This window comes from Balaenoptera physalus (genome assembly GCF_965194825.1).
Source record: "Balaenoptera physalus genome assembly, chromosome: 10".
Lineage (NCBI taxonomy): Eukaryota > Metazoa > Chordata > Mammalia > Artiodactyla > Balaenopteridae > Balaenoptera > Balaenoptera physalus.
Genome location: NC_138889.1, coordinates 100,018,671 through 100,038,553, shown reverse-complemented (window position 1 = coordinate 100,038,553; position 19,883 = coordinate 100,018,671). Strand labels below are relative to the sequence as shown.

General features: G+C 51.1%; 1 protein-coding gene across 8 annotated transcripts in view; it reads left to right on the top strand.

Moving 5' to 3' along the window:
* Nucleotides 1-19,883, top strand: part of LRP4 (LDL receptor related protein 4) — a 57,692-nt gene that overhangs the window by 420 nt on the left and 37,389 nt on the right. For 7 of the 8 annotated variants that reach the window (XR_014250324.1, XM_082410664.1, XM_082410661.1 and 4 more), the window contains exons 2-13: nt 12,445-12,591; nt 13,747-13,863; nt 14,312-14,425; nt 14,773-14,889; nt 15,225-15,353; nt 15,590-15,709; nt 16,112-16,237; nt 16,850-16,975; nt 17,165-17,299; nt 17,648-17,773; nt 18,093-18,323; nt 19,190-19,346. Coding sequence is in view for 7 of the 8 variants with exons in the window: in XM_082410664.1 (XP_082266790.1) it covers nt 12,445-12,591; nt 13,747-13,863; nt 14,312-14,425; nt 14,773-14,889; nt 15,225-15,353; nt 15,590-15,709; nt 16,112-16,237; nt 16,850-16,975; nt 17,165-17,299; nt 17,648-17,773; nt 18,093-18,323; nt 19,190-19,346 (1,645 nt within the window). In the remaining variant the exon portion in view is untranslated. The remainder of the gene's footprint in view (nt 1-12,444; nt 12,592-13,746; nt 13,864-14,311; nt 14,426-14,772; nt 14,890-15,224; nt 15,354-15,589; nt 15,710-16,111; nt 16,238-16,849; nt 16,976-17,164; nt 17,300-17,647; nt 17,774-18,092; nt 18,324-19,189; nt 19,347-19,883) is intronic. The other variant, XM_082410663.1, reaches the window with a different exon arrangement.

Sequence of the window (19,883 nt, the reverse complement as noted above, 5' to 3'; positions counted from 1 at the left end):
CCCTCACTCCAAGCAGCAGCCCGGAGATTGTGTTCCAGGGAGGGGACCGGGAGCTCCCCCAACTCCTCCAGTCCGAGACGGGGCAGCGGTGGAGGAGCTCCCCGGGCTCGGGTCTGGGCCAGGCTGGGGGGAAGACCCGAGGCGCTCGCCCGCCTTTCCTCGCTGCTCTTTGAAGAGCTGGGGTGCTTCCCTTTTCAGGTTTAGACAGGGTCTCTGTGTCCTTGGTGCGAATGAATGTGGGCGAAGAAAGGGAGGCGGGGAAGGATGGTCGCTAAACCATAAATTGTAAATAGTCCTCCTTCCAGGGACTGGGGGTCTCGGGCGGATTGCGGAGAGGCTCCAGAAGAATCTGAATACTTGAGCTCTGGGGATTCCTCCACTCGAGGAACAGTTCCTTGGACTCCGAACCATGCTCCCGCCGAGGGTCCTTGGGCACTGCCTGCTCGCAGCATCTTCACTTAGTGGTGTTTTGGGTTCCCTCTCCTGGTTGTGACCAATCAGCTTCCTGCCCTGGATCCTTCCCGGAGGGGGGGAGGGGGAAGCAGGGTTGGAAAAGGGGCAGAGGAGGGACATAGGGAAGAAACTGCTGGAAGGCTCCCGCAGATCCGCCCTGGCCGGGATAGCTGGGCGGGTATCGCCGAACCTCAGAAGGCAGCCTCCAGGCCCGCGCGGTGGCCCTCGGGGAAGCTGGAGGGATGGCAGCAGGACTGCTGCTTCATCTGCTCCTTATTAATAACTTGTTTGGTGCCGGTACGCAACTGGTGTGTGTGATTAGGGCTCCAATGGAATCTGTTTCTCCGCAACCGGCTAGGACCGTGGGTGCACCCCGTGATTTAGCAGCTGCCTCTAGTTTGTGCCCAAAGATCAAAGAACTGATCTTTGAATCCCAACCCTATTCACCCACCGCTGTTCAGCCGGGGGAGATCCGAATCTTCCCATTCTCCCCGCTGCCGGGATGAGGCGGTGGGGTTCAGAATAATGGGGTCTGTAGACCACGGCCTTGCGCCAATTCTGTAACGTAAAGGGAGCTCGGAACTTGCCTGGCAGGGCGTGGAGATGCCTGAGCACTTGTTTTAAAGGTGTTTACCTCCCAAATCCAAAACAGAGTTCTCTTGTCTGTTATTTAAACTACCCGTGGGTTTTAAATGACTTTTTCCATGCCCACTCTAACCTGACCGAGCTCTTAACTCTTCCTCTCGGAGTAGTAGCCCGGCCGACCCACGTTCCTCTTTGCACTGTGCTCTCCCCCTCCCGAGCTCTCTCCTAGAAGGTTATTTGCAGCCTCTCTGGCGTGTCGGGACAGCGGCCCTACTGGGGTAGGAATGTAGCTGCTCTTCCCACCGCATGGGCCCCTTAAAGGGACAGCTATGCTTTTTGGGGGCTTTTCCCCTTCGGGCTGCAAGGGAAGAGGATGGAACTTTCCTCTCGGCCCCCTGGAGGAAGTTTTGAAAAAGATCAAGGGAAATGGCACGGCACTGAAAAAAAAAAGGGGGGGGCTAAAACGGATACCAACAAAGCCAGAGAGGAGATTGTCGCCTTCTGCCCTAGGGAAAGGGGAGCTGGAAGGTTCCGGGCTGAGACTGGCCAAGAGGATCTTTATCGCTCCAGAGCTGTCAAAATTGCCTACACTACATCTGCATTGAGAACGGGGGGTAGAAAATTGTGTATATTTTATGCTTCATAGAAGAAGGATGGGAGGGTTCTGGGTAACTATTTGGGTTCTTTTTAAGGACAAAATATTTAATGGAAACTTCTAAGCATGGGAGGCTTTCTGTGCATGTGAATAAGGACACTCCGTGGCACCAAGATCTAAACTTCGCCTGGCCTGATACTGAGCCATCCTCAGAGGCTTGGAGGGGACAGATTCATGGTTCATCAACCAGTGAGACGGAGCAGTCGCTCAACCAAAAATATCACCCCAAGGATCCCGCACTATGTTCCAGGGGCTCAGGGAGAAGACAGTGTGTCATAGTAGATCAGTTAGGCAGATCTGACCTCTGCTAGGAATGAATTCAAGACAATAAGATATAAGGTGCTTATTTGGATGCTGCTAGTACTTGGGGCTTTTCCTAGAGCCTGTGGGTTTGGCCTGAGCCTATATAATACTCCAACCTTAAAGATTTTGGAAGGGAACTTGATTGCTGGTAATAGCCCTGGGTATCTTCCTATTGAGGGTTGACGTGAGGCCTCAGACAATCCACCACCATTTGAAGAGTGGAAACCATGTTTGTCTTGGAGATCTCTTCCAGGTAAGCTTTGGTAGATAGAGGGTTATTTCTGAGGATGAGTGCAGATGAGTGGAGCTGAGACTGGTTTCTTTTCCATCTGGTGTTGTCATGGAGCTTGGTTGACCTTGTCCCTGATCTTACTGGACTTGTGAATGATGCTTGGCTTGTCACTGACTTTGGATTTCCTCTTCTGTCCCCTGTTGCATATCAGATAACATCTTTGGGACTGGCACATGGTATTAAGAATGACAGGTGCAAGGGAACTGAGTATGGCCATGTCTGATACAGAGCACGTTGGGCATGTCCATTTTCTGGTCCAGCAGAGAACACAGGAAATCACAGAGGACAGGATATTTTACAGGTCCTTCTCATTCTTTCTACGGATTGACTGCTAATCTTGATCCCTAAGAAGAAGGAACATGGGAGAGACTGGCTATGTCACTTCTCCTTTGAAGAGAAGATTGATCCTAGGGGCTTCCAAAATAGGAACAGAATTTTGGAGACTACTTTAAAAAGTTGTCTTTTTTTGTGATTGGACACATCTCATAATTTCAAGACAGTTCCATGCCCATGGCCGACTAGGTCTGTTAGCCTGTTCCAGCCACAGTCTCTACATTCCTTGACGCAGTTTAGCCATGAGTTTTGTCACAGTTGCCTGGACATGGGGCATCTGGCCCCAGACTGTGTCTGGATTACCATCTCAACTTCAGCATTGGAAGACCTTTTCTCCTTCTCAGCCTGGTGAGATTCAATATCCCAGGAAAGACTTCGTGCCAACTGGTTGGCTGGCAGAGCCAGGCTTTGGCCCTATAAATAGCTCTGATGAATGCCTGTACTTGCATCTCTCCTTCCAGCTTCGAGCTGACAGGGTCAGTTCCTTCTCCCCAGCACACTCAGGAGCATTCCCTAAACTGGGCTCTGCACCCATTCATTTGTTCATTCATTCCCCAGACACACATTTGTCAAGTGCTAATCTAATCACTGCATACATAGCTCTTTGATCAAGAAGCAGAGGCAGGCCTGGGTTTGCATCTTGGCTTCGCCACATCTTTGTGACCCTGTACAAAACACTTTATCACCCTGAACTTCGGGGTTCATATCTGTAAGTGGGGGGCGGGGGTGGAGTAGTAATAAATTATCATGTGAGGGTCTTGTAAAAATTAAATGAAATAATAGTATGTTCAAACCATTCAACACAGAATCTGACAACTACTCTGTTACCATAGGTCTGGATAAGTGTTAGTTGTTTGTTAGCATGCTTGCAGAAGTGGATTAGAGACGGTTCTCGCCTTTGGACTACGGGAACCAGACAACCGTAGTTATACTACAGTGTCATGTGCTAAAATGGAGGCTCAACCCTTCATTCATTTCAGCTGGTTTTTTGCTTTCTTTTTTTTTAAAGATCTTGCCCTTTCTTTTCCCCCTTGAAAACCTAATGAAACCTAAGCATATTTCCCTCTTGTCCACACTTCAAAAAAGAGATCTATTAAGCGATACCATGAGTCTAGGGGGCCCACTCTGCCTTAGTTCTCCTGGGAGAGGGCCTGGGATATGGCGCTTTCCTCTGAGAGCTTCCCTGTTAAAAGCCCTGTGGTCAGGGATGCAGCCAGGCATCTCACCCTAAGGTTGCTGTGACCCGGGGTGAGAGGTGCTGGCTGAGGTCTCTTGTAGCTGGAACAGTTTAGAATTCCAAGCTCTCCCTCCCACTGGCCTGGGAAAGGAGTCAGGCCCCAGAGCTCATAAGATAGTAATTGCCCCAATTTGGGGGCCGGGCGTTGTGGAGCTGCCTTCCTTCATGACTACTGTCTTCAATCAGGAATCCTGTCAGCGTGCAAGGATAATTGATTCAGGTCTCAAGCTCACGACTCGCTCCTCCCCACCCCCCCCCGCCCAGCCCTCAGCTCCTCCACCCCCAAGTTTGACCCCTGTTGTCTCTTTGTTTCTTCCATTTAAGTTGGTGCCAGAGATGTGATGGTTTTGGGGGCTGCGGAAAGTTGACCATAACCAAGAGCAGCCGTTCAAAAGAGCTGATTCTCTAGCTTTCCTGGCTGTCGTTTGACTCCATTTTCTGTTCTGCATTTTTGATTTAGCAAGAAGCAAACATCCTTGGTGCCCTTGGGCACCTCTTACGCCCTTCTGAGCAAACTTTATTCTTTCACGGCACGTAGGCATTCCCATCCTTGCTCACAGCTGAGTGGATTGCCTGCAACCTTCCCTAATGCTCTGCTCCCCTGCCCATTCAGGTTAGAGTGAGAAGGGGAAGGGCGCTGCCTGAGCCCCAGCTGGGAAAAGCCTTGCCCAGAACTCAGGACTCGCTGCAAGCCCGGACATGGCCTACAGGAGCTCCCCCCTCACCTCTGTGCTGAGCCAGGGAGGATCGGAGTTGCGAGCAAAGCCGGAAACAAAAGACTGGGAGCAAACCTCCCATCTGGCTGAGAGGCAGCACAAAGGTGCTGCTGCATAATTTATCACCGGAGGTTTTCCGGGGCCGGGAAGCTCCTGGCTCCAGGCAGCACCTTTTTGGAGGAGAGGGTCCCTCCCCCTGTCCCATCTGGGTGTAGGGCCAGGCAGGTACAGATTAGGGTATTGGGAGAAACACCTGATTAGCACGTGAAATAAAGAAGCTTTGAGGTTGGAAGCACCTCCAGTGATCTCTCCTTGCTCAGCAGCTCCACTTCCTGCCTGGCCTGCAGGGCAGGGGTGGGGGGGAAATGCTCCAAATGTTCCCTTCGTTGGCCCCAGCCTTGGGAACCCGACTGTCACTGTGGCATGGATGAGGACAAGAGATAGTTTCTCTGTTGGGGACTACAGCCTTCTGGAAACCAAATACAGATGCCAGGTTCTAATATCCATAAGCCTAGCAAATAAGAAAGGGGAGTTCCCTCCTTTTTCCACTCCCCTGCCACACTCACTGGCAGTTTAAACGAGAAATTTCAACCACAGGTTCAGAGAAGCAGTAAAAGTGAATGACTTTAAAATATACTTCCCCCAAATGAGAATTTCTGCTCCTCTGGGAGTGATCTCTGGTGACCATTTTTGCCCAACAAGCTGGGAACATGTGGTCTAAAAATTACAAATGTATTTCTGGGGCATTTAACATTTGTGAATCTTTTGCTGTATTGCTGGCACTCAAAGTGTTAGCGTGTTTTATCACATTTACTCCTCACCGTATCCTTATAAGGTAGATTCTGTTAGATTCCTGTCTTACAGATGGGAAACTAAGGCTTAGGCCATTTGCTGTCACACAGCTAGTGAGTAACTGACCTAGGATTTGAACCCAGAGCCTAAGCTGTTAACTCTCTAATCCATACTACCTCTTAGAATAGAATCTTTTGTATCTAAGCTATACCAGAAGGTCTTGGTCGGGACTGTCTGTATTTTATCTTAGATTGCCCTCTCCTCTGTGTTTTCAGTCTTCATCTTCTCAGGGAATCCCAATGCATAAAGAATTACCTTTCAGGTGCTTTTTGATGGAGTGAGGCTTAAAAAAGCTCCCAGAAGGGGAGATGGGGTTTGTTGCTCCCTGAAGCCACGTGTTACTCTGTGGACCTTGGGTTTTGAGATGTAAGGGGAGAGGAAAGCAGTACTTTGAGCAGCCCCTCAGAGAGCACAGCCACATTCAATCCCTGTTGGATTTGTGAAACTGTTGACTAAGCTTCTAAGCAGGGTAAGAAGCCTGTATGGCGACGCAGCTACATTACTGGGTTGAGAGAGAGGACACAGATGAAGATGATGGAGTTAATGACAACAACAACAACAAAAATAATAGCTGCTTATGTATTATGTATAATAGCTACTTTATATGTATTATTTCATTTAAACCTCCCAGCAACCTTATGAAATAGGTACTGTTATTACCCCCGATTCACAAAAAAGGAAACTAATCCATTTCTAAATTGCTCTGTAATTTAGGTTCTAAATGCTCTTTTCTATATTTGCCTCCTAGGAATTGGTTGATGATAAATTAGGTAAGAGTAAAGGATACCATGTACTTCAAGCTCCCCCAGAGAAGGGCAGTAAAGCAGGACTCTTGCCACAAGACTCTCTCCCACCTCTTCCTGTGGTCACTCATGCCACCAACTTAACCCATGGGAACAGCACTGCAGCTTGGCGCACAGTTGGATTTTTAGACATCTCAAGCCCTGAAATATTAAGGCTTAATCATGGGGTGGATGGATAAGACAGTCTGGGTGAGTCAAATTCTATAATAGCAATAGTAGGTGCTACCATTTATCAAGAGCTTAGTATATGCCAGGCATTATGCTAAGGGCTTTTTATGAATTAAGTAATTCAATTCTCATAACATCCATGGGAGGTAGGGGCTCTTATTATCCCAATTTTCCAGATGAAAAACTAAGGTATAAAGAGATTATACGTGGTCCGATGGCCAGGAATTAGCTTAGTTTTGTTTCCATGTTCTTAACATTATGCTCTTCTGCCTCATAACTTTGGAAGCTGACCATTAAGGACTTCTTTTCTGTGTTTAAAACTGGCAAGAGAAGGCTGACCTTGTTGGGACCAATAATCATGTGTCCTATGATATCACTTTTGAGAGGGCCCACTAGGAGAAGACTTTATCAGATAGATGTTCAAACCAGGTAAGACTGGCCTCTAGGGATCTAGGGACAGAAATAAGGAGAGTCACGGCATGTCAGTATCGCAGCTTGATAATACAGCCAGTGAAAGGAACTCTTGTTGGAGAAAGGGGTGAACTTAAGCTGGATAGAACTAGGAAGCCACCTTAAAAAGAAGATTCCTGTTTTCTTGATTATAGGGTAGGTAGGAAATAACCACTTTCATTTTTCATATTCTGGGCTTCTCTTTTCCTATGACTCCCAACTGTCATAAGATTCTAATGGAATGTGTCATTCATTCATTTTACAAACTTGTATTGACCATCACTACATACCAATCATTGAACTGTGCACTGAATACAAATACAAAGCTCTATATCATACAGTTCCAACCATCGAGAGGCTTCTGGTCTAGTAAGTGAACAATGGTCCCACAGTGGGCTAAATGCTACCGTAAGAGGAGGTACCAAGGGCCTCTGGGGCACACAACAGGGGCTTTCAATTCAGCTGAGGCTTTGTGGGTCCAGGTGGGGCAGCATCAGGAAAGGGTTCATGTCCTGGCCTCCTTCTACTGCCAGCCATTTACCTTGTTTGGTATTGGTGCCAATGTTTTCTGTGCAAGCTCTGTCCTCTCAAACAGTGGCTGTATAGCTACCCGAGTCTCTCCAGACTGCAGGTATCTCTTGGGTGAGACTAGATCCATTTCCATGTGGCTTTTGGCTGCCACCCCTTTCGGTTATGTCAGTCTTGTCTCGCTGCATGGGCTTCCCTTTCAGTGAGAGACGCTTACTGAGTAAGCTGCCCAAGGAGCTGAAATCAGTGGATTGGTCCCTTGATTGGCCTGGATGTAGTTCAGAGTCATTCCAAATAACTTATCCTCATTAAATAAGGTTTATATCTTCACCGTTGCTGCCAGTTGTTAGGAGAAGAGAAGAGAGCTTTGGTATGTTGTGAAAAAAAACATCCTTCACTTATATGAGTGATGATTCCTCCCTTCCCCACTGTAATCCCTTCCACGTTGGGGTAGCTGTCATATCCCAACACTCACAGAACACCCCTTAAGCCTTCTCATTTCTGGTTCAACCTGAAAAAGCTGCTCTGTAGCTGTGTATAGTCACTGTACACCTTGGGCCTCCAAGTGACAGGTGTGGTCCACCTTGAGCTGAGCTTTCTATGGGGTAGTCGGGAGCAGTGCCTCTCTTTTTTTTTTTTTTTTTTTTGCCTGTGCCTCGTGGCTTGCGGGATTTTGGTTCCCTGACCAGGGATCGAATCTGGGCCCTCGGCAGTGAGAGCACAGAGTCCTAACCACAGGACAGCCAGGGAATTCCCAGCAGTGCCTCTCTAACTTGAGTGTGCATCAGTGGGAAGCTTTATGGAAAGTCCAGATTCTGAGATCATATTAAGAGAAGAATATTGGTCTAAGGGTCCGAATGGGGCTGCCATCCTGGCTCTCCTACTCACCCCATGACCTTGGCCAAAGTAGGTGATCTTACCAATTAAATGGGTAGTACTGTAATGATTAAATGAGAATGCAAGTGTGTATGCAGAAGTAGCTTGCAAACTGTCAAGAAAAACTGCAAAACATAATCATTTGTTGTCTAAAGCCCTGCCCTTTTCTGGACCAACACAGTACCGAGGCACTCTTTCAAAGGACTAGGGTTCCATACTCTCCTTGCTTCACTACTTTACCTTAGGGCAAGGGAAATTGGTCCTTAGCCTCAGCAGTAGCCAGAAGGAGAGGTCACTGCTTGAGATCCATAAACTCACTGCACATTTGCCAATCCAGAATGCAGAAAGAAGGACCCAAAAATCCCAGTATTATAAATCCCCTGTTTTGATCTCAGGGTATTGGAAATTCTCAAAATAGCAATACCACTTATTAAGAGGCAGTATTCATGAAGAGATTAAGAGCAGAGGATCTGGAATTGACCTGCCTGTGTGTGAATGCTGACTCCAACCCTTAGTATCTGTGTGACCTGTCAACAGACTTCCCCTCCCTATGTCTCAGTGTCCTCAACTGTAAGGTGGTGATAATAATAACAGTGCCACTTCCCAGGGTTGTTGAGAGCATTCAATGATGTGGCATAAGAAAAGCACTTAGAAAAGTATTTGGAGGGCACATGGTAAGTACTCCGTAAATGATGGCTGTATTTTTATGAAGCTTTTGCTGTGTGCCAGCCCTGCGCTAAGCAGTCTACATGGATTATTTAATTTAATCTTTACAAAACCCTTTGCGGTAGAACTGTTGTTATTCCCAGTTTATGGATGAGGAAACTGAGACTCAGAGGCATTAACTAACTTGCTCAAAGTTGTAGAGTTAGTGTAGAACCAGGACTTGAACTCCAGCCTCTCTGACTCAAGAATCTGTGTTCTCTCACATATTACACTGTGTCTGGTAGTGTAAGCAGATGGGCGTTTCCCTGCTTTCCTTCTGAAGAAAGCAGTGAGAAGGTGGTCAGATGGCTGAGATTTTGGTTAACCTCCCAGGAGGGCCCTCTGAGCACATTACCATGTATCCTAAAAGCTGGATAACTTGATGATCAGGGATAGTGAACACTTTGGGAGGAGGTCTTTTCCATGTTGAATTGCATTAGGTTGAAGGTTCCATGCCCTTTGAGGCCACTGTAGCTTGCAGTGCAGCTGGCAAATAGCTTTCAAGGCCAGAAGCACAGCTGAGTGTTCTAACCGAACACTTCTTAAAATGAAGACCGCGTTTTGCCACCCGCAGTCATTTGTATCCTTTCTTCACTCACCATTCTTTTAGTTAAAAAGGGTTAAAAGCTGTCCTTTATGATCACAGCCAGGACTTGAGTGAAAAGGCAGAATTCCACCTCCCAGGGTCCCAGAGGGGCAGCAGTTGTCCAGAAAGGCTGGGGTTTGGAGTATAATGTGTCTGTTTACTGTATGAACACCCAAGCCAAGAGTTTGCCTGTCGCCGGCTGCCTGACCTTCAGATGTTGCTCTGACATGCAGGAAGTCGTGACTCTTCAGCAACTAACTTGATGCCCACTGGATGGAATGCTTTGTTCCTGAAGTCTGCAGGGGAAACTCAGGACTTCTGCTATCACTCAGCCAAAAGTGGGGCAGGGGGAGGCTAAAAAAAACCCTGAAGGCTCCTCTTTTACCTTCTGGATTCCTTTTGACTTGCATGCAGCCTAAAATGCTGCTGTCCTTGACCTCCTGCTCCTGGTACTCAGGTTCTTAAAATCAAGGCCTTTCAGAAAAAGCTAGCCCCCAAATCCTCATGCCCGCACACCCCCAGCATGCATTTGTGGAGCATCCTTGGTGTTCCCAGGCAGGAGGTTAGCCTCTTTCACATTTATCTTCATGTCCAGCCCTTGTGGCTTTTTTTACACACAAGGAAACAGGCTAAGGGGATACGGGATTCGTACAGGGTGGCACAGCTGGTCAGTGGGACCCAGCTCTGTCCGCTCCAGGTCCAGTGTTTCCTCCTCCTCTCCCCCCAGTGCCCCCTCTTCCTCTCCATTCTTGTCACCCCCTTACCCTGATCTCCTCCTTGGTGCGGCCCCGCTCCCTGCTGTGCGTGGCTAGCAGCATTTCTCAGCCTCCATTGACATTTTAGGCTGGATAACTTCTTTGTTGTGGGCGCCTGTCCCGTACATTGTAGGATATTTAGCAGCATCTGTGGCCTTTATCCTCTAGATGCTGCCAGTACCACCAGTCACAGCCAAAAATGTCATCATGCATTGCCAAATGCCCCCCAATCTTCAACTGAGGCCAGTCTTCAATGAAGGAGAAAAATCATCCCTCATTGGGATGATTTTTAGCATTATTCTTAGCCTTATTCTTCCTCTTCACCATTCTTCCCCGTGAAGGAGATCAGCGTCTTGGTGGTGAGCCCCATGGCATGGAGTCCTCTGGAATACTTAGTCATTGCTCTTTCATCCCAGCCAGAGTTCCCTAAAGCAGCGCCTTTAGCTGTGATGAGCTGGTCAAACTTACAAAAGTTCCTCAGGCTCTGGTGCCCAGGGTCTGAGTGAAAAAAGCCCTCATCCCTTCTCAGTGCTCTCAGAACAGGCCCAAGAGGATGGGGCTGGGTCTTCAGTGCTTCCCTGGGAAGAATCCTCTGTCCTGTACTTGCAGAGAGATCTGGAGAGACAGGAGTGCTGGGCTTGGAGTAGGGCCTTCCTATGAGGTATGGAGATGCTGCTCCTTTCAGATGGATTCCCGTGGCTTCTGCAGGAAATCCTGCATCTTTTCTAGGGCAGCTGATTCCCTTAGCATGTGGAGGGGAGGGCAAGGCCTCAGTTGAAGATTGGGTGAAAGCTGTGGTCCTTCACTCCAGAAATGTACACTTTGCCTGTAGTTTCAGGGGTTCACAGATCCCAAAGGTTGGCCGTCCCTCCCATCCATTTGCAGGTTAGGGACCGACCCCTGCTTTATGCTTACACTTATCCTTGGGGTTGAAGTGGAGAGGGAGGGGTCTAGGGCTCCCCCTTTGCTTTTGGTGGGAATAACAGTCCACCCTTTCATTCTGGGCCCTAAACCCTAAGCTGGCCCGAGTAATATAATGCAAGGTGAGGATGTAGTCAAGGAGATGAGCCGAGAGAGAAGCTGGGCCCTGTAAATAGGAAAGGAAGCGGGGTGGCAATTCGAGAGCTGACTCCTTCCCTGTTCCAGCCCAGCCTGAGAGCAGGGCCCAGCTGAGGGGAGGAAAGGGAGAAGAAAGCAAGCGGAGGAGATGAGCAAGGGAGAGGTGACCCCCTTCTTTCCCAGCTGCAGCAGCCCAGCGGGTTAGATGAATGCTGGGAGGGGGGAGAGTGACCCTGGCAGAACCCTTTGTTCCAGCTGAGGCTGGAGCGGGGGCACCGAGCCATTCACACGCCATCCCAGGGCATCCTGCTGGGCACGCTGGGGAGGGGGCACAGCAGCCGGTCATGGGACTTGGCCAGGCAGATAGCTGGATGCTCAATGGGGAAGCCCAGCAGCGTGCTGCGGAGGCTGCGGGAGGGGCTGCTTCTGCCATCCTTCCTCCAGGCTGTGGCCAGTCCCGCAGACCAGAAGGCCCTGACTGGTCCCAGTCGCCCTGCCCTGAGGCAGCCTGGGTTCCCGGTCCTGCTTCTCCTGGTCACCCTCCTTAAAACGAGTTCTGACTCGGGGACTCACAGCAGGGCCTGCTGCTCCCTGCTCCCTCGTGTGATTTCTTATCCCTAAAGGGGCTCCAGCATTTTAATTCCCCTCTTATTTCTTGTTCTCCCTGACCAATGTCCTGGTCCTGGGTAGAGGCAAAAGCATCCATAACTCCACCTAGTTTTGGAGGGAAGGATATGGAAACCTTTCTACATCGCCCATGCTGTCCCCGGCTCCCCTTCCTCAAGACCACCAGCCCTCTAGGTGGCATCATTTGTCACTGGGCCTTTGGTGGGGGGTGTGCAAAAAAACCCTGTCATAGAGGGGATACTGGACTGTTTGTGAGCCCAAAGTCAGAGGGTACCTTCTTGACCATTTGTGCCTTGGAGGAGGAGGAAGGCACGATTCCATGGTCCACACCTCCCTGCAGCATCACTGTGGCCTCCTGGGTGACGGTGCTCCTAGACTTGGCTCCTCTACCTTGCCCCCCTAGAATGGGCTTTGGTTGGGTGGGAGCTGAGCCCTCACTGGTTCCTCTTCCCTCTGCCCAGGCCTAGCCAGCAGCCCCGAGTGTGCTTGTGGTCGGAGCCACTTCACGTGTGCGGTGAGTGCCCTCGGCGAGTGTACCTGCATCCCCGCCCAGTGGCAATGTGATGGAGACAACGACTGCGGAGACCACAGCGATGAGGACGGATGTAGTAAGAACCTCCCCACGGGACGATGGGAAGTGGTAGAAGGTGTGAGGGAGCAAGGACAGGTGTGATGGTGTGTTCTGTGCATCAGCTGTGTCAGACTCAGAGTTGGACTCTCTCGAGGGTGACAGATATTAACAGATGGGTGGTTTCTTCACAGTATATATGGCTTCAGCCCTCCCGTATTGCCCATATTTCCGTGCACGTGTGGCCAATAAAACAAACTTTGAAACAAGTACAGGAGAAAACGTTTGAAGTTACAGGTGGTCTCTTTAATTAAATAGATCTCTCTGTATTTATGTGAATATGTATATCTGTATTGCATATCTGTGCATTTTAAAATGTGCATACTATACGTGGATGCCGAGTATTTCTGTGTTTCTTATGTTGGTATTCAGTGTAATCACACCTTTTCAAATAACATAAACTTTGTAAGAAATCACATATTCTCATTAAATCTCCCCTTTCCCCTAGTGTAGTAACATGCACAACAGGCTAGGGTATCCTGTCTTGGATATGTAGTAATATTACTCCTGAGCCAGTTACTTGTCTGGATTCAGGGGTGCAGTCTCCACCCTGCAGCACCTATATCTGAGGGAGGCTAATTAGTCTCATAAGAGTGAAGCTACAACCTGGACCTTATTAACCCTAACCAGTTTAGCTAATTGTGATGATGGTAAATGGCTCACTTTCATGTAGCACTTTTGAGGTCTCAAAAGACCTCGCTGAGTCAATTATAATTATCCCCATTGTACAGTCAAAGAACCTGTAGCTCAGAGAGGGTAACTGGCTTGTGTGATAAGTGATGCGTTCTCGAACTTGAAATTGAGCCCAGGTGTGTCAATCATCATTTAATAAGAGGAAATGGGGAAAAATACTTTTGTTTGTCTTTTCATGTTTTCCTTAACTGCTTTCCTAGTGGTTTTGAGCTCCTTGGGCTCTTCTGCCTTCTGAATCCCTGACCACCACTCCCTGAGAAAACTCTGGCTTCTTAACTGCTGTTTCTGCTTGGTTCTCCATCCGCTGGGGGCAGGCGTAGGAGTCTGTGAGGAAGGACTGTAATTCAGACAGGGAGTCAGGAAAGGATTTCTGGCCCGGTTGAGCCTGCCTGAGTACGTGCACCAGACTGATGCTCGTTTCCCTTCTTTTGCCGGGACTCAGTGCTCCCCACCTGCTCCCCTCTTGACTTCCACTGTGACAATGGCAAGTGCATCCGCCGCTCCTGGGTGTGCGACGGAGACAACGACTGTGAGGACGACTCGGACGAGCAGGACTGTCGTGAGTGCTGGCGGGGCTGGGCAGGTTCCATCAATTTTCAATCAGAGAATGATGCCCCAGGGACTTCCCTGGCAGTCCAGAGGTAGATACTTGGCCTTCCAATGCAGGGGGTACAGGTTCAATCCCTGGTCGGAGAGCTAAGATCCCACATGCCTCGCGGCCAAAAAACCAAAACATAAAACAGAAGCAGTATTGTAACAAATTCAATAAGACTTAAAAAAAAAAAAAAAAAAGAAAGAAAAAGAAAATGATGCCCCAGCCCGTGGTCTTTGGCTCTTGTCCTCCCACCTCTTCTCTTGGTCAGATAAGCCCCCAGAGACAGCCACCTCCTAGGCTCCCTTGGGAAGCATCAGAGCTGCTTTGGCTGCTCTGCTCTGCAAGGCTTTCTGCTGGGCTCCCAGGTGCTGACCCCACTGCCTGTAGCGGCCTGACCGCTCTGTGCCCACAGCCCCGCGGGAGTGTGAGGAAGACGAGTTCCCCTGCCAGAATGGCTACTGCATCCGGAGCCTGTGGCACTGCGATGGTGACAATGACTGTGGTGACAACAGCGATGAGCAGTGTGGTGAGCGGTGCTCCGGGGAGGCAGGCGGGGTGGCTGGTGGATGGCATGGCCATGGGGGGAAAGAGCAGCAGGGTCTCTGGCACTGCCCGAACCTTGAACCACCCAGGTGCCTGGAGGAGAGCAGGAGGGGCAGAGCAGCCAGACGCCCCAGGAACCACAGAATAGGAGCCTGAGGCCCAATCTCTCCAGGGCTGCGGCTTTCCCCTCGGGAGTCTGCCCCGAATCTGTGGTGTCTTGCAGGGCCTGGGTCAGACTCCCAGGGGCAGTGAGGATGGGAGTCAGGGAGGATTGCAGGAGGGTTGCCGGTGGGGCTCCTGCAGGATTGCTGTCCCATTGCGTCCCCCCAGACATGCGCAAGTGCTCCGACAAGGAATTCCGCTGCAGTGATGGAAGCTGTATCGCTGAGCACTGGTACTGCGATGGTGACACCGACTGCAAAGATGGCTCTGACGAGGAGAGCTGTCGTGAGTGGCCCCAGAACTCAGGCTCTTGGGCTGGGATGGGGCAGAGAGCTCCATCCCATGGGCTGAGGGCCAGGCTGAGGAGTGCATGAACAGTGGGCAAGGAGGGTGGGTTCTTAAGAAGCGGCTCCTCCTAGGTTGAGCCAGGGAGGGAACAGGTTCCCCAGGTGGGAAGGGAGGTCTCCCTTTGGTCCACCAGAATATGGGAGTCTATAAGGGCCATCCCAAATGAAACCTGGTTTCTTTATCTGAGCATCTTGCTCCTTTGAGGAGTCAGGGCCCCTCTCCTCTGTCCAGGACTGAGTGTATTCCCCTCCCCGCCCCTGCCCTCCTTCCAGCCTCGGCAGTGCCAGTGCCGCCCTGCAACCTGGAGGAGTTCCAGTGTGCCTACGGCCGCTGCATCCTCGATATCTACCACTGCGATGGCGATGATGACTGCGGAGACTGGTCGGACGAGTCTGACTGCTGTGAGTGCTCTGGCCAGCTGGGTGGGGGAGGGGAGGCCAGGCTGGGAGGAACACCTGGGGTGGCAAGGCACAGGTGCCGCCTGGGTCAGGAGCTCAGGGGACGAGCTTTCGGATTCCCTGGTCCCTACTGAGCAAAGATGGAAGAGCCTGGGGGCTGGGGCTGGGGCTTTCTGGTCTGCCATGGGACACTGGGTGCAGGGACTAGCTAGAGACAGAAGCCTATCGTGTTTCCGCAGCCTCCCACCAGCCGTGCCGCTCTGGGGAGTTCATGTGTGACAGTGGCCTGTGCATAAACGCAGGCTGGCGCTGTGATGGCGACGCGGACTGTGATGACCAGTCTGATGAGCGCAACTGCAGTGAGTGGGGGGCGGTGCCAACGGTCCGGGCTGGAAATAGAGAGAGGCCACCACCGGTGAAGCTTGAAGACAGTTAGGACAGGACCACCATGTGCAGTCGTGTAGGTTGGGCATGGCCCAGAGGTGCTAGGTGCAAAGGATGCCAGTCCCACAGTAGACATATCTTCCATAACTCTATAGATTTATATAGTCATCATGGCAGTTTTCCAGCAGATGGCAGTAAAGTGTCTTGAGGAAAAGGCACCTTTTTCCAATTCCCACAGAGATGCCGTATAGACCAGCTGTGGCACTGGTGTCAAGAAGAGTGGCGTGGGTGCTGGCATAAAGTGCATTTTGGGGTGGCAGGGTGGTGCTTCGGGCTGAAGTGGGGCCAGGCTTTCATTAGACCTTTGCTTTGCCCAGCCACCTCCATATGTACGGCGGAACAGTTCCGCTGTCGGTCAGGCCGCTGCGTCCGTCTGTCCTGGCGTTGTGATGGGGAGGACGACTGTGCGGACAACAGCGATGAAGAGAACTGTGAGAACACAGGTAGAGCCTCCCAGGGGTACCCCAGGCCCGTTAACCCATAGGTGGGTTGGAGGATAGGGGTGGGAAGCGGGTGTTACTGCTGCCTTTCCAGTTGGGCCAAGGTGATGCTTTAGTCAGATCTTGCCCATGGCCTGGATTTTTCCTGCTCTTTTCTGTTACCAGTGTCAAATCCAGGTGCATCTGTTGACCTGCAGCCTCATGGCCTGGAACACAGTATCAGGGCTGGGAGTTTCAATGGCCTCTCACATTCTAACTCACACGTGGCCGCTGCCTGGTGCTCTGGCCTCGTGAGCAAGGACTGCTCTCTGGCTGACAGCCCCCATGCCCCCTCCCCTAGCCACACCGGTGCTGGACACATGGATGTGCTCTCTCATTCTGTCCCACACCCCTCACCATCCCGCTGCGGTGTCCTGGGGAGAAAACACATGCAGACATTCAGCCAGCCCTGTCTGAGCTGTTTCCTGCCTTGGACCCCGACCCTCCCACCTTGAGTCTCATCTGTCTCCAGCTCACCCTAGAAAATGACAGGCTCCCATCCTTTTGTTGACCCAAGCCCTGCCCTGATGTGACCTGGGTCTCCCTCCCTCCCCATTTTCCTCCTTCCCTCTCCAGGAAGCCCCCACTGTGCCTCGGACCAGTTCCTGTGTAGGAATGGGCGCTGCATCGGGCAGAGGAAGCTGTGCAATGGGGTCAATGACTGTGGGGACAGCAGCGACGAAAGCCCACAGCAGAGCTGCCGTGAGTGTCCCCCCGGGCGCGCCCACCCGTGGTTTGTGGCTGAGCCCCGCCCATACGCTTCAAAGAGAAGCCTCCCCAGTGACTCTTGCAGCCTCAGGAGCTGTTCTTCGTGGTCCAGGTGGAATGCCAAGTTGGCTGTCTGGGGGAGGATTCTGGGCTCAACTCCCATCTCTGGCTTGGCTGGCACAGGGCCCCGGACGGGTGAGGAGAACTGCAATGTTAACAACGGTGGCTGCACGCAGAAGTGCCAGACGGTGCGGGGGGCAGTGCAGTGTACCTGCCACACAGGCTACCGGCTCATCGAGGACGGACGCACGTGCCAGGGTGAGCTGGGGCCTGGGTGGGAGCGGGGCCAGGCAGCTGTGTTTCCGATGGGTCAGGCATTTGATGGGCGTAACCTCATATCATGATCCCAATAGCCCTGGAGGTAGGGATTGTTATCCTTCCCATTTCAAAGGTGGGGGAACGGAAGCTCAGAGAGGTGAGTTAGCAGAGTTGGGATTCCAGCCCAGCTCGGAGTGAACTCGAAGCCCTTGACCACTTGTTATATAGTCTTCCCACTAGGCCTGGAAAGTAGATGGATATGTGGGCAGGGAAGCAGCTCGTCAGCTAGGCAGTTGGGGTGGGAGGATGGCAGAACAGAGATCTCCTGACCACGTTCCGTCCTCACAGATGTGAATGAATGTGCCGAGGAGGGGTACTGTAGCCAGGGCTGCACCAACAGCGAGGGGGCTTTCCAGTGCTGGTGCGAAGCAGGCTACGAACTCCGGCCTGACCGGCGCAGCTGCAAGGCTCTGGGTAAGGGGTGTTGGCGTTTGGCTGGGTGGGCAGAGGACTGAGCCTGGCAGCCAGGTGCTCCGGTGCTTGGAGATTTGCCGAGAGTTAGCTGTTTCCATCGCAGTAAAATGGAGCTATGAATTGCATCCTGAGCCCCAAGCAAAACCCCGCTGGGGTGGGATGTGTACTTTGCAGGCTCCCACCCTTCTAGCGCTGATGCTAACAGCTTGGGACGTGCCCTAGCGGGCTAGGGGCCCCCTGGAGCTGGGGGTGCACGCTGGTGGTTGCCAGGGGCAGCTCTGGAGCCCGGCGGGGGCCCCATTTCTATGCCACGTCCCAGGGCCGGAGCCGGTGCTACTGTTCGCCAACCGCATCGACATCCGGCAGGTGCTGCCGCACCGCTCTGAGTACACACTGCTGCTCAACAACCTGGAGAACGCCATCGCCCTCGACTTCCACCACCGGCGTGAGCTTGTCTTCTGGTCCGATGTCACCCTGGACCGGATCCTCCGCGCCAACCTCAATGGCAGCAATGTGGAAGAGGTTGTGTCTACAGGGCTCGAGAGCCCAGGTAGGGAACGAGGCCCCGTGGGGAGGGGCAGGGCCACACCACATGCAGAGCCATCGAGGAAGGAACAGGCGAGTGGCTACAAACCTTAGGCAGCGGAACATCTTCTCGCAGTGAAATCTTGGATGGAACTCTAATATGGAAAACATTCATTAGTCTACATTCATTTTATAGGTTCAGGTTTATAACATTTGCTGGTTGTAAAGCAAACATGAGCTCAATCAGCGAGAGTAATGAGACCGTTTTGATGAATGTAACCATCTGAAATCAGAGATTTGTGGATGACTGTTAAAATTCTCTATCAGCCTTGCATCCAATTTAATTCTGACTTCTGTTTTGATTGCTTAGTATTAGGAATATTCCGATCAACCCAGATAAATCTATCCAAATGTTTGCAGATTAGAAAAACAGTAGCTCACTTTGCAATCTCAGGCCATTCTACAAGCAAGGGAAGTGGGTTAGAATTTGGTATTGAGCATATTTGACTCAAATGCTTATGGAACTTCTGATGTTCCTCCGCGAACCCCTGAGCCACAATTTGTAAACCCCTGGGCCAGTGCAGTCGGGGACCCTGGGTGTGGGTCAGGGAGCCAGGATTCGTGAAGTGGAATGTGATTGGCTGAGAGGAGGAAATGCATGACTTTGGACAGTTACTTGACTTCTCTGTGCCTCAATATCTTCACCTTCATGGGGATTATAGTACCTAGCTCACACAGTTGTTGTGATGATTAAATGAGTTAGTGTGTGTAACATGGTTAGAAGAGTATCTGGCCCAAGAAACGGCTTCGTGTAAGAGCTGCCCTTGTTTCTATGGCACAGAGGATCCTGGGCTGAACCCCTGACTATTTTCCATGGCCTCTTTCCACCAGGGGGCCTGGCTGTGGATTGGGTCCATGACAAACTCTACTGGACCGACTCGGGGACATCAAGGATTGAGGTGGCTAACCTGGACGGGGCCCACCGGAAGGTGCTGCTGTGGCAGAACCTTGAGAAGCCCAGGGCCATTGCCTTGCACCCCATGGAGGGGTGAGTGAGCTGTGGCTCAAGCTCCCAGGTTCCTCATGCAACCTCCAGGGACAGTTCCCCCGCCACCTGGGCCAGACTTTATTGGTAGGGGGTGGGGTGGGGGGCGGGCATCCTCACAGTGTGATGTTAATAGCCTTGGCTGTGCACTCAGACACACCTGGATTTACAGCTCTTCAGTAATTGGCTGTATGGCCTTGGGCTAATGAATCTCTCTATGCCTCCATTTTACTCATTTCTAAACTGGTGATCAAAAAAATATACCTACCTCACAGCTGTGTGAAGATTAGAGCTTAAATGAGATGATGCATTTTAAATGGCATAACACACATTACATAAGTGGTAGATGTTTAGTATTTTTGTTATTAGTTCATAGGGTTGAGCTAATTAATAAAAATTAATAGGGACTTCCCTGGTGTCGCAGTGGTTAAGAATCCGCCTCTCAATGCAGGGGACACAGGTTCCATCCCTGGTCAGGGAACTAGATCCCACATGCATGCCGCAACTAAGAGTTTGCCTGCCACAACTAAGGAGCCCACC